Source organism: Homalodisca vitripennis, chromosome 1 (assembly GCF_021130785.1).
Source record: "Homalodisca vitripennis isolate AUS2020 chromosome 1, UT_GWSS_2.1, whole genome shotgun sequence".
NCBI classification, from domain to species: Eukaryota; Metazoa; Arthropoda; class Insecta; order Hemiptera; family Cicadellidae; genus Homalodisca; species Homalodisca vitripennis.
In genome coordinates this window covers 46,292,561-46,308,798 of record NC_060207.1, presented here as the reverse complement: position 1 = coordinate 46,308,798, position 16,238 = coordinate 46,292,561, and the positions used below count along the sequence as shown (strand labels likewise).

General features: G+C 32.2%; 1 protein-coding gene across 2 annotated transcripts; it reads right to left on the bottom strand.

The window, feature by feature from the left end:
* Positions 1 to 3,800: 3,800 nt before the first annotated feature.
* LOC124360654 (CCAAT/enhancer-binding protein gamma-like) lies at positions 3,801 to 15,535 on the bottom strand. 2 transcript variants are annotated; one of them, XM_046814468.1, is made up of 4 exons: positions 15,255 to 15,535; positions 9,832 to 9,950; positions 4,761 to 4,917; positions 3,801 to 4,624 (listed from the first exon to the last, which is right to left on the bottom strand). In XM_046814468.1, exons 1-4 carry the CDS (start codon positions 15,268 to 15,270, stop codon positions 4,539 to 4,541), a joined length of 378 nt encoding a protein of 125 aa, XP_046670424.1. In that variant the 5' UTR covers positions 15,271 to 15,535; the 3' UTR covers positions 3,801 to 4,538. The 2 variants fall into 2 exon arrangements, with proteins under 2 accessions (XP_046670424.1, XP_046670433.1); XM_046814477.1 differs by having other exon boundaries at positions 15,359 to 15,533.
* Between the last annotated feature and the right edge of the window lie 703 nt (positions 15,536 to 16,238).

Below are 16,238 nucleotides of genomic sequence, written 5' to 3'. Positions count from 1 at the left end.
TTGGTACATCACTGTATTACATGATCATTAGATAATTGAGTAAGCTAAAACCAACTGTCTGTGGCCTGTTTCATAATCAACTACAAGTTAATCTTATTAGAGAAAAATTTAAGGTTAATAGGCTACTATTTACATTAAACCAGCTTTTAGCTCAATTAAAAACCTTATTAAAATTTACAAGTTAAAGCTTTATATTGATTTTTTATTATGAAATGTCATCCTGGAATAAGTTGGACTGTCATTAATTAGTTTTAAGTTTTCAAGGAAAGAAATAATACATTTAAATTACAAATGTAAATTTAATGATTACAAAATGAGATGTAAGTTAAAGTTAAAAATATTTACAAGACAAAATCTAGACGTCTGGTCGATTTTTTGAGAACAGAAACTACCTCTGTATTGGTCACTTCTATTTCACGGTGAATATTCAAAGCCGCCAGTCCACTCAGTCTGTTAGCACCCATGGTATTCCTTAGATAGGTCTTGAGTCTACGTAATGTTGAGAACGACCTTTTGCGTACTCGTAGTTACAGGGATAGTGCACATATTTTCAACAATATGTGGATGTTAGGAAACATTGTCCTTATCACACAAGTTCAACAAATCAATTACATTTCTTGGTGTGTTGGTGTGGGTCTTAAAGCTGTTGTGCCACAACTCAAACTCGGCTTTGAGCAGGCTTTCGTTGTTCCCACCACTTTCAATTATGTCATTTTTATAAAAACAACACAGCTGCAGATAATTAAGTTTTGAGGTTTTCTTCCTTTCCACGTGATCCATCGGCTGTAGGCATCAGACACTAAAACCCCTTCAATATGTCTTTATGTTTCATGAATCGGGATTCCAAAGAACTTATCAAAGATTCACAATCCAAGGGATGAAAAATAGATCGCCGGTAGTACACTTCAGGCGTATCTGCTGGTGTTTGTTGTTTCTATTTTGTTGTCTGCCAACTGTTCGGGGCATGGAGATTTTACATCCAAAGTTGTTGCCATATGGGTAGCCTCTTCAAACAAGGAGTGAAACTCTTCATCCGCATTTGTTCTTATGGATTTTAGGCTTTCAAGTACAGTTTTCAGCATGTGTGATTGCAGAAGATAGTTCCAAATCACTTCCTTGCAGCTTTTTGCTTAGGTTTACAGTGTAACCAAGGAGCTTGTCTGATGCCAAGAGAGAAATGATGAATTCGCCTTGACGTAAAGAGCTGAGTAAAATAAGAGTTCCAGAAGAAGAGTCTCTATCACTCCAGTTTTTTATTTCCTCCAACGCTACTTCAACTGGTTGAAGAAGCTCCTTCATGACAAAGACGGCATCATGCCTTTGCACCCATCTTGTTGGACAAAGTTGTAGCAGTTTTTTCCTGTTGGTTTCAACATTTATCTCCGATGCAATTACACTGTTGTAAAACGGCTTGTCTTTTAGGAGTGTTGAAAAAAATTATACACCCTCTCTACTATTCCGAAAACAGTTTCTGATAGGTGCAACTTCAGAAGCGTTTGATAATGCCAGATTAAGGCTATGAGAAGCGCAATGCACAAATATTGCTGTGGGGTGAGCTTCTTGGATACAGGCTTGGGTCCCATTAAACTTCCCACTCATGGCAGCGCTCCATCGTACCCCTGGCCACGTAGGTTATTGACGTCAATGTTACTATCTTTCAAGTCCTTTTATTACAGTTTTTGCCAACTCCCTACCGGTTGTGGAGGTTATGGATGAACTTGAGAAATTGCTCACATATTTGGTAATTATTTGATGCATCAGAATCTACGTATCGTAGACACAACGAAAACTGTTCAATTGTTGAAACATCGGACGTTTCATCTGCGAGAATACTAAAAAACTTAGCCTCTTTAACTTTAGTTGCTATTTTTTCAGTTATGATCTGGTTACAAGCATCAATTATTTGGTTTTGGAAGTTCCAACTTATGTACGTAGCATTTTTTCCACATGATTCAAAGTGTTTTTTTAAATCTTGATCCCCCGCTTCAATTCTGGCTCTAAGCAGTGCTCTAAAGTTACCCTCATTCTCGGCAGGTCTACGATTTATATCAAACTCGCCATAATCTCTATGGCCCCTAAGAGCAATTATTTTGCCTTCCACACAAAATAATAGTGTCTATTATCGGAAGGATTCTTTTCACGTTGTTTTGGGCTTGAAGGTCTTTCCCCTTTATCAAGGGATTTGTCGATTGATTTTGATTTCACTATCCATTACTCTTTTAAAGTTAGCTGCGCTTACACAAGAGTCCTTGTGGTACTGTGAGGCTGCATTGCTTTTCAAATTTTTTTCTAATGCTTTTTTCCAGTTAGAAAAACCTTCCTCAACAAGTTGGCCAGTATGTTGAGCGTTACTCTTGCCTACTTCTTTTTTGGAAAAAAGCATACAATGAACACAGTATGCAGGAGTCTTCAATTCCAGAATAAGACAGCCAAGTATATTTATTTAGCCATGAAAACAAAAATTTTCGTTGTTGAGTCCCGTACGTTCTGTAAGGAAAAGTTAAAACTACTTTGAGGGACCCATCTGTCATTCAACACTTTTAACTTTTCACTGTCTGTCAATTTTTTTGTTTTAAAACAAAGCAATGTCTAAGTTATTTTGACTTACATCGGACTGCAGAGTTCTTACGTTAGCTCCCGAGACATCCTCCAACACAAACTCAGGCTGTTCAGCACATGTAGGCAGCTCCTTACTTGCCGAAATATTTTTGTGGCATTTCAACGGTTTAAAATAGTTTTGTATACTAGCTTTTCTTTTATCACCCATAACTTACTAGACTACTGTCCAACCAATTTGTCAGACCTAGACCACAAAACACAGCTTGAACTTGACAGCCAGACAACCCATAACACACACTATACTGCAATTCGATAAAACTACGACTGTCAACTGGACAAAAGACAAATTCCACTGCCGGGGCGGGCACGGGCGCGTCTGGTGAGAGTTGTGGAAACTAGAGCTGGTCGCCCATGGCAACGGCACGTAGTCATCGCCATAGAGCAGGATGGAATGGAGGGAGCTAACACAGCAGCGCAGGCAGTTATACTGTGAATACATACGTCTAAATATTTGTTTCACAACTCTTGATTTCTATGATTTAATCTGTGTTACTTTAATAAATAGGTTTAACGTTACCATTCATTATAGTTTATAAAAGTACGATAAAAACATATATGATGATACATAACGAATGATTAGTCACATACAGTATTTATTAGTCGGATATATATCAGGTCCTTGGGGGGGGCTTAAGCCCCCAAAGCCCCCCCCTGGGTGCGCCACTGTTGTTGAGAGTTAGGGCAAAGAAGAAGTAATGCTGAGTGAGACTCCACGTGTAGGCGGTTGTGTTATAAGTGACGGCTATGGAGGGTTAAAGAAATGTAGTATATATCTAAATATGATAAAATGTAAAGGCTTTCATTTAAATTTCATCTGTACATTTTGTAACATCCATGAAGATTAATCAAATTTTACTAGTTTTTAACACATTTTGACATCGTTATTGGCCAATTTATAATTTATAGCTTACATCATTACATATTATTTAGTATTTATGATTTGTGTAATAAAACCATTCAACATACCATTCATATGAACACGATTGTGTAATAAATTAAATCAAACGGTTCTAATATGCTCACTTTTATAAAAATTATACAATAATTAAGTATCAAATTTTATAATTTAATTTGTTTGGTATATACTTCAAATGGATATTAGAAAACAATAAAAGACAATTTATTACAGAACAATATTTTTATTTAGTACACAATAAACAATGCAAAAATATAATTCATTATCAATTTTTACATTTTATTTAAGCTATATACACATCAACTAGCTTTAGGAAACATAAAATACATATTTACAAAAAAATATTTTATGCTTATACCTATCACATATTACACTATGAATAAATAAAATTTATTATCAATTAATTTTCGACTTTGTTTAAATGATACATAATCCAAAACTTGCTTTTAGAAAAAATACATACTGTATGTACAAAACAATATTTGTATACTTATATTTATCACATGACAGACAATGAGTTATGATGCCTTTGTATGTTCTAGATACTTCAATAAGCTGAATTTCAGTCTGATCAGATAAGTTATTCCATAAAATATATATCTCTGCTGATTGACTACCACATAAGAAGGATATATGGGTCATTAAAAAAATACATTCAGATTACTTCACATCTAAATTAATAAAATCGTCACATCTCTTACTAGATAAATGGTATAAAATAACCTCTAGTATGTTAGTTTTAAAATGTCATAATATTATTCGTTTCTTAAAAACAGAAAGTTTTACTACATAGCTGTATATATTTCGCAATGAAAAATATTTTGTAAAAAAAATGTTAAATGTATTAAACAGAATAATAACTCCAACTGTATTTTAATGTTTCAAATATAAAGAATGTAGTTAGTGGGGATTGTATTGAATTAACTTTATGTTTGAGACATACAGGCATGTAATAGACATGTTTTTACCCTTCTTAGGTCATAACTCTTATTAAAGAAGTCTATCAATTAGCTAAATGGACTTCAGTTTCTGAGTCTGAGTCTTGCAGTAGCGCATCAAAGTCAATTTTTTGCCCAATTTCTGCAGATCCTAAAAACAAACATTATGTTTATAAAAATATATTCATAACTACTTAATGTACAAGCTAATTGATTAACAGTAATACAACTAACAGTAATTTATATCAAATGAAAGAAAACAAATAGATATGGTTTTGTATAATTACCTGCATGAGATAGGAATATACTTTTTAGATCGGACAGTTGTTTCTTGTAAACTCTAATCTTTTCTTCGAGCTTACAATTTTCCATCTTTAGGGAGTTTACTTTCTGTAGTGTCTCCTCTGTTTTTCTCTTTGATTTATCACGGCTTTTCCTAACAGCCTGGAACAACAATAATAAACTCACTGAAGTACTTATAGTAAAAATCTAGTTGTTTTGAATGTTATATGCCTTTTAAAATTGTATACTTGGTACTAATTCGCTGTGTTGTTTCTCACATGATTTACTTTTGGTATATAGACTTTATTGTACAATCATGTTTTATTTTTACAATAAACTTTAGCAATAATATAGGTGCATGAAGAAAAGTTTTATTAATGGAGATAATCTAATTAATATGTATAAATATAACTGGACATGAGTTACCCCTTCTCTCCCTCCAAAGGTTAGAGCTAAGAGGAGACATAGCCTGGTTTTCCCATTTTTTTGCAATCCCTAAAAATGCTATATTTCTCAAGAGTGTTAAGCCGATTCTACTAAAATCTACTAAATTATTGTTTTGCTATTACTATATCCCTCTCTCTTCCTCTCCTCTCTTTGGCATATTTTCCTGGGAAAATTAACTATGGACATACAGCCCAACCTAGCTTTAATCACTCAATCTCTGTATTGATTTACATGCTTTGATGACAGTGATTAACTCCTGCTTCTGCTGTTTTCAATGTGGTTAATGTTTGTAACTTTGGACTTATGCTTTGTCAAAAAAAGAGGAAAATTGGTAGTGAATTTCATGTGTTTTTAAATGGGATTTCTTTTTGGTTGAAAACAACACTGCCTTGTGCCTTATTTGTAATGAAATTAACTATAATATTTATAAGTTTTATGAAATACAACATTATAAAACAAATATGCTCAAATATAAATCAGCCCTGAGCAATAAAAGTGAAATTGAAATTACATTACAATCTGAATGTCATTTTTAGTTTACTCTTTTATAAGTTTTGACATACCCAGTACATGCATCGCTTCTGCGTTGTTTGTGTTTTACTTGGTACACACAAAAAATGAAAAAGTTAACATAAACCTTGACCTTTGGTTATTGACCTTTTAAGTTAACACAATTATAATAATTATCTAATGATTAGTTTTAGACAAGTAATACAGAGTTTTGAATGTATGAATAGACTATTACAAGTCAGAATGACAGTGAAATTTAAAAAGACTGCTCTAGAAGAGTCCAAAATGTAGCCCTGACCTAGATGAAAATGTTGAAGAAATTGGAGTTACTATTATGAACTGAATTATGGAAATTGTATTCTTTTCTAATATAGGCCTAAATGAAGATCCTATTCTTAAAATTGAAACAGGCCTAGGTCCTTTACCTATAACGAAATGAAACGGTATGGACTATTATGACAGTGAGTGAGAACTTAAAGAGTTATGTAAGTGATACAAAAATATTTTCTGTGCTTTTACTTGTAAAAATAATAAACCCTACATATAATAAATAATACCATATCCAAGCACCAAGCTATATACATAATAAGGAATTCAGCCAAAATTACCAAATTATGTTGTGCAGGAGGGAGTAAATGGAGTAAAATAAGTTACACGCCAAAGGGTTAAGAGTAAAAATCATAACAAGGCCACTATTCGAGCAACAGTGATTATTTAAAGATTGGTTTTACATATACTTAATCTGAACATGAACCTAAACCTCAACGTATGATTTGCTATGAAAGTCTTTCTAATGAGTGTATGAAGCCTGTAAAACTTGGCCGGCATTTAGAAACAAAGTACCCAGAACAAAAATAAGTCAGTAAATTATTTTAAAAATTGGTAATTCTAAGCAATATAGGGGTCAACCTCGATTTTTCTCATATTACAATATAATGTTCCAATAGTCAATTAAAAAAGGAAATGACTAGAATTTCTTGCCGGAAAGCAGTTATAGGGAGCAGGCAACTCATATTACAATATAATGTTCCAATAGTCAATTAGAAAAGGAAATGACTAGAATTTCTTGCTGGAAAGCAGTTATAGGGAGCAGGCAACTGCGAGAATTACCTATTAGTGATCAGGGGCACTGACGTGATCTGGGCTTCAAATTTGGAACTACTCCACTTAATTTTTTTTCTAAAAGAGCAAGCAGCGCGAAGCGCTGCTCAGCGGGCAAGCATCATGCGTAATATGTTGTAACATGTATTGTATTGTATTGGCATTATATTGTAATATGTAATAACAATTTATCAGAAATTTTTAATAAAAAAAAGGATCACGCACGATGCCTGCCCACTGCGCAGCGCTTCGCGCTGCTTGCTCTTTTAGAAAAAAAATTAACTCAAGTAGTTCCAAATTTGAAGCCCACATCACGTCAGTGCCCCTGATCACTAATAGGTAACTCTAAGCAATATATGACCGTCTGGCGGTTGCCTGCTCCCTATAACTGCTTTCCGGCAAGAAATTCTAGTCATTTCCTTTTCTAATTGACTATTGGAACATTATATTGTAATATGAGAAAAATCGAGGTTGACCCATATATTGCTTAGAATTACCTAAAAATTAAACTAGGTGAGCTCAAATCATCACAAAAGGTTATTTCAAAACCTTCTGGTACAAATGTATATGAAAATTCTTATGAGGTATCGCAACTTGTTGCAAACTGTAGTAAAAACCATACAATTTCAGAAGAACTTATATTACCATCAGCAGTAATTTTCTCCAAAAATATGTTGGGTGATGCAGCCTCTAAGCTAGTAGCTACTGTCCCACTCTCTAACAATACTGTCTAAAGACGAATTACAGATATGGCTAGTAACATTGAAAATACCATGTTGGTTAGGCTTTGCTTATGTGACATGTTTGCTCTTCAGTTGGCTGAGAGCACAGACATATAAAAGAAAGCAGTGATGTTGGTTTTTGTTTGACATTTATGGGAAGACCACTTGTTCGAAGATTTTCTTTTTTCATGTGAACTACTCCATACAAACAAATGATATTTTCACTTCATTTGACTTTTTTTAAACATGACATTGACTGGAGGAAATGTGTGGGTTTATCTACAGATGGAGCAAAATCCATGGCTGGATACATAATAGGTCTCTAAGTTTGTATCAAATCTGTAGCTCCTAACATGAAATGAACGCACTGTAGCACTCATCGAGAGACTTTAGTAGCCAAGAGATTGCCTGAAATGTTGCAGAAAGTTCTTAACGAAGTAGTTAAAATTATTAACTACATTAAAATTCAACCAGATTGTTTTCTTTGTTGTGCAAAGAGATGAGTAGTGAGCACGAGCAGCTTCTTATTCACACCGAAACTTATTTCAGCCATCTTAATGGCTCTCTCGATCAAGGTTAAGATCTTGACAAGGTTTTTCGAGCTAAAAGATAAGGTTAGACTCTTCCTTCTTGATACCAAATATGCAGATTTTCTCAAAATCTGTTCTTGGCTTTGCGTAACTGCTTACTTAGCTGATGTGTTTGAACATTTGAATGAGTTTTGAATCAAGGCGTACAAGGTAACAATGTAGACATGTTCAAGTTAGTGATGATAAAGTTAGTGTCATTGTTAAAAATCGTCAATTGTGGGCAACAAGAGTCGATAAATGCTCTTTTACAAATTTCTCTACTTTGAAAGCATTTTTGGAGTCTTCTGATGAGAACTTAACAAACCAAATAAATGAAAACATAACCGAGCACCTTCAAAGCTAGAAAACCACTTTTAGGGACTCAGAAGAGGAACAAGATCAGCTTGTGGACCTGACTAGCAGTGGCACAATGTAATATGTTTTTAAAGGCAAGAAAATTGTAGAATTTTGGCTAAAAGCATGTAAGGACTACAAAACACTCAGCGATAAGGCAATGAAAGTATTACTTCATTTTCCAACTTGTTAATAGGCATTATCAACTATATGCTTCATGAAAAATAAATACAGGAATCGGCTTAATACGCAGTATGATTTCAGAGTAAAAAGTGTCACAAACAGAACATATCTGAAGTCATGCTCAATAGACAGATTCAACGTATATTACTGAAAATGTTTAAAGTTGTAAGTTATTGCATTGTTTTGTTTGTAAATAATAATTTAGATTTATTAATATTATTTATTTTCTTATTATTATATATTATTGTAATAAATACTTTTCTCTGTATATCGCAATTAAAACACACTTGTGATACTTGTTTTTACTTCATTAACACATTTTTCCAAAGAAATTAATAATATAAAAAAGTGTATTAAATTTTGCCTAGATCTACATATTCTGACATATTGGTGGTATTGCTTTTGGTTTCTTAAATAAAAATAAAAACATTACATTTGTCAAATAAACTATAATAAACTTGAGCTAGCTAATTTAATTTTCATAAGAACAGATTCTATCTTAAAGTAAATGGGTAGGCAAGGTACTTACTGACTAATGTAACCTCAGACGATTATGTGTGTAATCTACCATTTAAGTTTAAGAATTTTAGGGATCCATGTCAGTAAAGTGACTGATGATGGGGACTCCTTGAAAATTTTTTGTTGGGAACTACTAGGCTACATTAATATTCACATTTTGTTCATCAAATATGTTTTCATCTTTTTCTCATGCCTTCAATATTATTTTCTATTACTGTTTTATATTAACTTGTCATGTATCATGGTGTCAGTTAGGTCATATACATAAAACTACTGTGTAGGCCTACTTCCAATTTTTTTGAAGTAACAAGTCAATTATTTGGCACTTGTTAATAAAAATTAGATATATCCTTAAAATCTTCAGCTGTTTAACTCTTTTAGTGCCACACGGTTTTAATAATATTCTTGTGTGAAAAGTGCCACAACATTTATTTGCAAATATAAAATTTTTCAAATGTTCCACAATATCTTTAGTTTTTAATAAATCATCCTCAATTTTTAATATGTTGTAAGGAATAAACTGAACTTTTTAAAAAGTATCAAAATTCATACTAAACTGTTTTCCAAAAAATATTCATTTTAAAGGAATAAAACAGTAGTTTAGTAGTTAAAACACCCATTCTTGAAGATTTATTAGAAAATTATACTAGTATTTCTTGTAGTATTCAAACCTCATTATTTTTCATTCTTCGAATTTTATAGTCTTCACTATTTTCCCCATCCAGTGGTCCTAGTTGCACTCTGCGCTTTCCAGACCGAGCTGCATTTTCTTTATTGGAAGGCATATTATCTATAGACACAATTTTTAAATTAATGCATGAAATACCAAATGCACACTAACCTTGTTAAAATAAATCTGAAACACAGTATCATATATATAAATATACACAATATAGGATTCTTCCATTACATCGCACCAACTTGGGAGATTATTTCTCACACTAAGCCTACGTGTTTTAATGCAAAGAGGTTATATCTAGATTTATTTATCCATGTCTTTCTACATGTGCTCTTCGTTTATTAGCAAAAACATTTTGTGCATTTTGTGTAACAACAATATTTTTTTAGTTATTTCTCTTCATAATACCTAATTAAGAGCTTAATATTAACGTAATAATATTAAAAGAACTGGTTTCACAAAATAAAATAAATAAATTTGCACAGGAGTTTTTTTTATTTATAGTAAAGATTAATTTGACTGACCAACCTTAATACTAACTTTGTTAAAAACTGTAATGAACTTTGGAACATTTGTTTAAATTTATTTTCTTTCTTAAAAACAGCTGCTGATGAGTACTTTTTTAAATATGAACTAACGATTAAATGTAAAATTAAATAAATGATAAAAATAACTTATTTTATCAAGAGAAAATGCTGATGATGACCCCATACACCATTCATTGATGCCACCAATACAGACAACTCTGAACAATATGAGATTAAAGACAAGAAGAGGTGGGTATTCAGCGCTCCCAATGGTGTATTTATAAACCTTTAGGTCCGATTCCACGAAATGGAATGTCAACAGATTTTTTCAATTAGTTGACTACATCTTCCAGAACGTTTGATTTTTATTTCACACTGAAACACCACAAGGATGAATGGGTTCCAAGACTAATGGAAAAATTACCTGATATTTATTTTCAAATGTTCAGGGGTAGATTTTTAAGTGTTATCTGGTATTTACACTGTTGTGCATAAGAAGAAACCCAAAGTAAAGGTGATAATCTTGAAAACAATCCTATTTCTTGTCAAATATTTCAACAAAAAAATAATGAATGTTTACCTCAGAAAGATCATACAGGGACCCACTCTTTTGAACCTCAAATATGTTTTTTAATTATACAGTTGAAGCCTCATATTTGAGCATTGAATGTGATTCCTATAGATAAGGAAAGTGTTAGGACCATATTACTTTCAGTATTACACAACAGTTGAAATTCCCGCAATGTATCCATGGCTCAAATATTAATTTTATTGTTTTTCTAAAATAAATGTAAGTCTTATGCAAATTTACAAAAATTTAGGCTCAGTAGAATTACTCTTGGATTACATAAGCGTTGAAAATTTGAAAGTAAATCCTTACAGAACGCCTATGTTCACAGAAAGGCTCTTTTTTGGTAAAGAATCACTTTTTATTTTGTTTATTGAAATGTTACAAAAACACTAGCTGTGTTTACATATATAATTATGCAAACACACAAAACATCAGTGTTTCAAATAGAAATTAGTACACTAATCCTTCCTCTAATATTTAAAGTTAAGCAAAGTTAACCCATTGGCATGTTAATTTTTAATGGTATTCTAGTACATGGAAATTCCTATTACGCACGCACGCACACACACACACACACTTATATATATACTTCATTGTTAAGTACAAAATAGTACTGTTTTTCTTGAAATTCAAGAAACTCCAGATCCTGATGTATTTTCTTGTCATACCACATGATATCATAAATCAACCATTTTAAAGGGTGTTACAGATTTTTACCAGCTGTTTCTGGGTGTAATCATCAAAGTTATACAAAAGTAAGATCCCAAGCAGTTATAATTTTCAGGATTTCGTTATGGTATACCTCTTTTTTAATAGGCTATTCAAGTAAAAATATAATTACACACATAGCACCAAAAGTATTAAGTGTATTTATTTTGTGAATGTTTAACTCCACTGTACAGGAGGAAGCTCTTAGAGCAGCGTCTGAAATACGTCATGATGCATAGTTCTTTTTTGATTTTCTTCACCAAGTTTTTTTGTGGATCTTTTCAAAGGTAACTTCTAATTTCCAGGAATAAAGTCTGTGGCCTCAGATTGTTTACCGGTTTATTAGCCTTTAAATAGGTAAAAAGTGTACTGTCTGTGGTATACAGATGCCAACATGCCTAGCTCACATGCCACATTCTACTGCATTTAATACAGGCTTTAAGTTTGTACAACAGTCCTTAGCATATTATGTACAAAGAAGGCTCATAACATTGTTTAATAAAGCCTCCAATACCGCTCGTATTATAAGACATGTTTTGAGAACATTGCTGTGAACATATTTAGACCATTGTTTATATTCATAATAGGAAAGTAAGACTTTATGTGGGGAGACTAATAAGCGGACTACACTCGTTATTTGATTGTTATTACCAAACTACTAGATATATTATACAAATTCAATATTATATATTAATCGTACAAAACCAGAAATTATAATAGGCCTACATTAACAACAAGAATAATAAATTATAAATTTTGATTCCACAAATTTAACAATAACATTAAAAAATAACAAATCCAACTATGGCCTGGACCTACCATCAAAAATACGTTACAATATTTATACATTGCACAGATAGCAATGGCAACCGATTTTGTGAAGGCAATAGCAAAACCCACATGTATATCTAGAAATTGATCACATAATTTCCCTATATTTATTGTCATTTTCAAATTCTCAACAAATTAATTAAACTTCTTCTTGTTTATTGTTTACATGAAAAATTACTGTAACTAGTTAGTAGGAATCATATATTATGTTAAATAAATTGTAATATTGACTGATTCATTAGGATAAAAACAATCAAACCATTTGACAAAAACACCCGAATAAAGAGTGTAGGCCACTTATTAAAGTCTACCCCTTTAACCCTTTTACTGCCGGCCATTTTTTTACTGTACTTGTCAAAATTGCCAAGGAGGAAAATCGCTGTTGTGCATTCATTTACAAAAAATGCTGTATCTTTTTTTATTTGTCATTAGATTTGCATGAATTTTTATTTTATTTACTCGTATTTAAATGCTGTTTATTAAATAATAAAAAGACATTTTAATTTGAAACAAACACATTATTTAATTTTAAAAATGATGTAAATAAAAAAAAATAAAAAAAAAAAATTGTGTTTGGCATCTGATAATTTATTTTTAAAATTATACTAAAATTATGAGCATGATATCATTATAAACTAGAGCAATTGCTTAGAACATATACCAAATTTGAATGTGCTACCTTGAAACATAGCTGCATTATAAGGATTTTCCCAAAACTGGTAGGCCTCCTCTAGGCCTACCAGTGGAAATTGAAGGTAAACTTATCTGTGCCACATCCCCCTCACTATCTAATAACTCCTCATTATCTGATGGTAAGATACAGTCAGGATCGTCATCAGTGTCATCCACATCACAATAGCCCTAACAATAATATCAGATTCGTTCTCGGCATCTGAATCTGACAAATTCTGAAGGAAATCGTCACTCAAATCGTCTTGCACTTAATTATTGTTCCCTCACTCACAGGAGAGTTAGATGTAACTCTTTTACTCATTTTATCCTTGATCAACAAAAGTAACACTTCAAAAAACTTTCGATAACATTGTAAACAACAACAATGAACGAAGATTTCAGTAACATAACCCGATCAACTGGTTTTGACAGCTGTCTAGGTAGTTCGCCAATTCTAGTCAAAGACGACGAAAATAGAAATCCGAAGTTCTTCAAATGGCTTCTTTCATTATCCTTTGCTCCTAAACAACCAAAATACCGAATATTTTGGCATTTGAACATAACAGAAGCCAGTAACGATTAAAAAAACAGACGTCCGACATATCGGACGTTGGCGTTTTCGGCAAAAATGCCGACGTCCGATATGTCGGACGTCGGCAGTAAAAGGGTTAAGTAGTTAACATTTCGGAAACACAGAAGGCAATGCACTTATAAAAACAACTTTTGAGGTTATATACACAATTAATCCTTTCTTTGCAACAATTTGGCATGCAGTATAAATAACATATATAGCTATAAGAAAAGATTTACAGGTGACAATGTCTATATATAATTACAAGGTAGTCTGTATTAAATAAGCCACCTGTAAAATTATGTAAAACCTAGGCCTAGTTCATTTTTTGAACTTTTTTATGTCCATTTTTAAAAAAACTTCATTGATTTTTAACATTCTTTGGGTAGGGTACGATAAGCGGACCCGGTTTTTTATATCGAAATTTGCAAACGATATTACTTAATCATAACCATCGATATAATCAATTGATACTGATTAATTATTTTGAACAATTAAATTAAATAATCTATATCAACAGCTGTAAACACGTTTAAATAAAACACATAGGGTAATATTTCAATTTTACATATATAAGTAACATTTGATTATTAAAAATAACAGTCACTTTTAAAAAACTACACAGTGGATTGCTTTGAAAGATGATGTTTTCGTGGCTTCAACGTGTTGGACTCATACCGAAAAACCCATTATGTGAAATTTGTGGGAAAGAGACAACTGTAACTGTGAGAGGAGTACATATGGCCGTCTTCAGTTTTCCTAATTTTGGTTATATAATAATTTGTTTGATCACTGTAAATATTAAATTCATGTTTTAATTTTAAACATATGATTGTTATTGAGGACTATAGATACTTTTATATCGATTGATAGTGTAGGATTTGAGATGCGAATATTAGGTATCGATGATTACATTCTTCCACATAAGAAACCGGGTCCGCTTATCATACCCTACCCCATTCTTTTGACAAAAATGTCGTTTTTAATTATAATGTGATCTAAGGTTGCGAAACTTAAGAAAATTTTAAAAGGTGTTTGTAAACATGTGCAGATTTTGTCTAATCCAAAGTTGAAAAGAACATTAAGGAATTGTACAAACTAGAATGGCATTAAGGTGCTTGTGTAGCACTACAACCCATAGGCTATGACCGAAAAGAGTCGAATTGTAATATAGCCTATCCTTCTTCCCACTCTCCTACTTCATAGTTAAATTATATTTAGTGTTGAAAACAATATTTCATAAAATTAAAATTTTGTATACATAGTTTCCTCCAATTACAAGACAAATAGCTAAGAAATATTTTTTAACGCTGATGCATTATTTTTACATACATGTTTGAAACATTTATTTGAGTTTTAATAAACTGAAAAATAGGCTACGTGCATTTAATTTAAATACACCTGTTAATCTTCTATACTAGAGTATACAGACCTAGAAAATATTGGCTGATTTTTAGAAATACCACATAGTCTGATTGAATGAGATGATTTTGAATATTTTAACAATAATAAGAGTTTCACTAAATTAATCTTACCATAAATATTATTCATTTTTATATAGGCTGATGTATCCCATACACAGATTGACACAATAATGTGCAATAGAAAGATGTATTACGTAACAAGCAATGTTAATTACCTCAGTGTGTGTCCGCAGTGAAGCTTATCTTATCAATAAACAAACTATACTGTAGTAAGTTATAATTACAAAATATGATACGACGTCTCAGTAATGTAAACACTATGACGGAATGAATGACAATGACGGAGACGGATCACTCAACGGAGGGGGGTGGCAAGGGGAGAGAGACATTTCACGTCTGTTCTATTTTTTTAGGCCCAGTTCCAATGACTAATTTAGTGACGTCAATAACTATCGATTGTTCAGGCGTCATTCTACATTTTTCTCATTAATCGTTAGATTGATACAGTCAGTACCGTCACCGATTCAAATTAGAACCCTACTTTTATAGAGGGCCTCGAGTTGTAACATATATGGTAACCCATGTATATAAATCGCCCATAATCGCCCACGCAATCCTTGAGGAATGATAACCAAAACTGAGATGTTTATCGTAAAATATGTTCAGTTAAGACAACTGAGGCGGTTTCCGGAGGATGTGCCATTTTTCCAGAAATAGTTTTAAAAGACCCACCATGTTATTATGAATATTCACAGCAAACTTTACTAGGATATATTTACTCTGTAGGCTGAAAGTAACTTTTTTGTTTATTTGAATGGCTGGTTGTTGGGCTTCACTGCTAGAGATTATGAGGTTGTTTTATTCTTAACTGTGAGACTAATTATTTAGTACGGTACTGGTAACTATTATTTTTATGCAATTGAAATAGATCTACCTTTAAAGAACACCAGAAGTATTGTTTACAGTGATAAAAGTTTAAAATTTCACGATATAAAATCAAAGAAGTGCGGAGTATGAACATTACATACACACTTCTGATAATTTGATTGATTCAAAACCGTTTTATCTCGTGACTGCATGCTGTAAGGACAAATG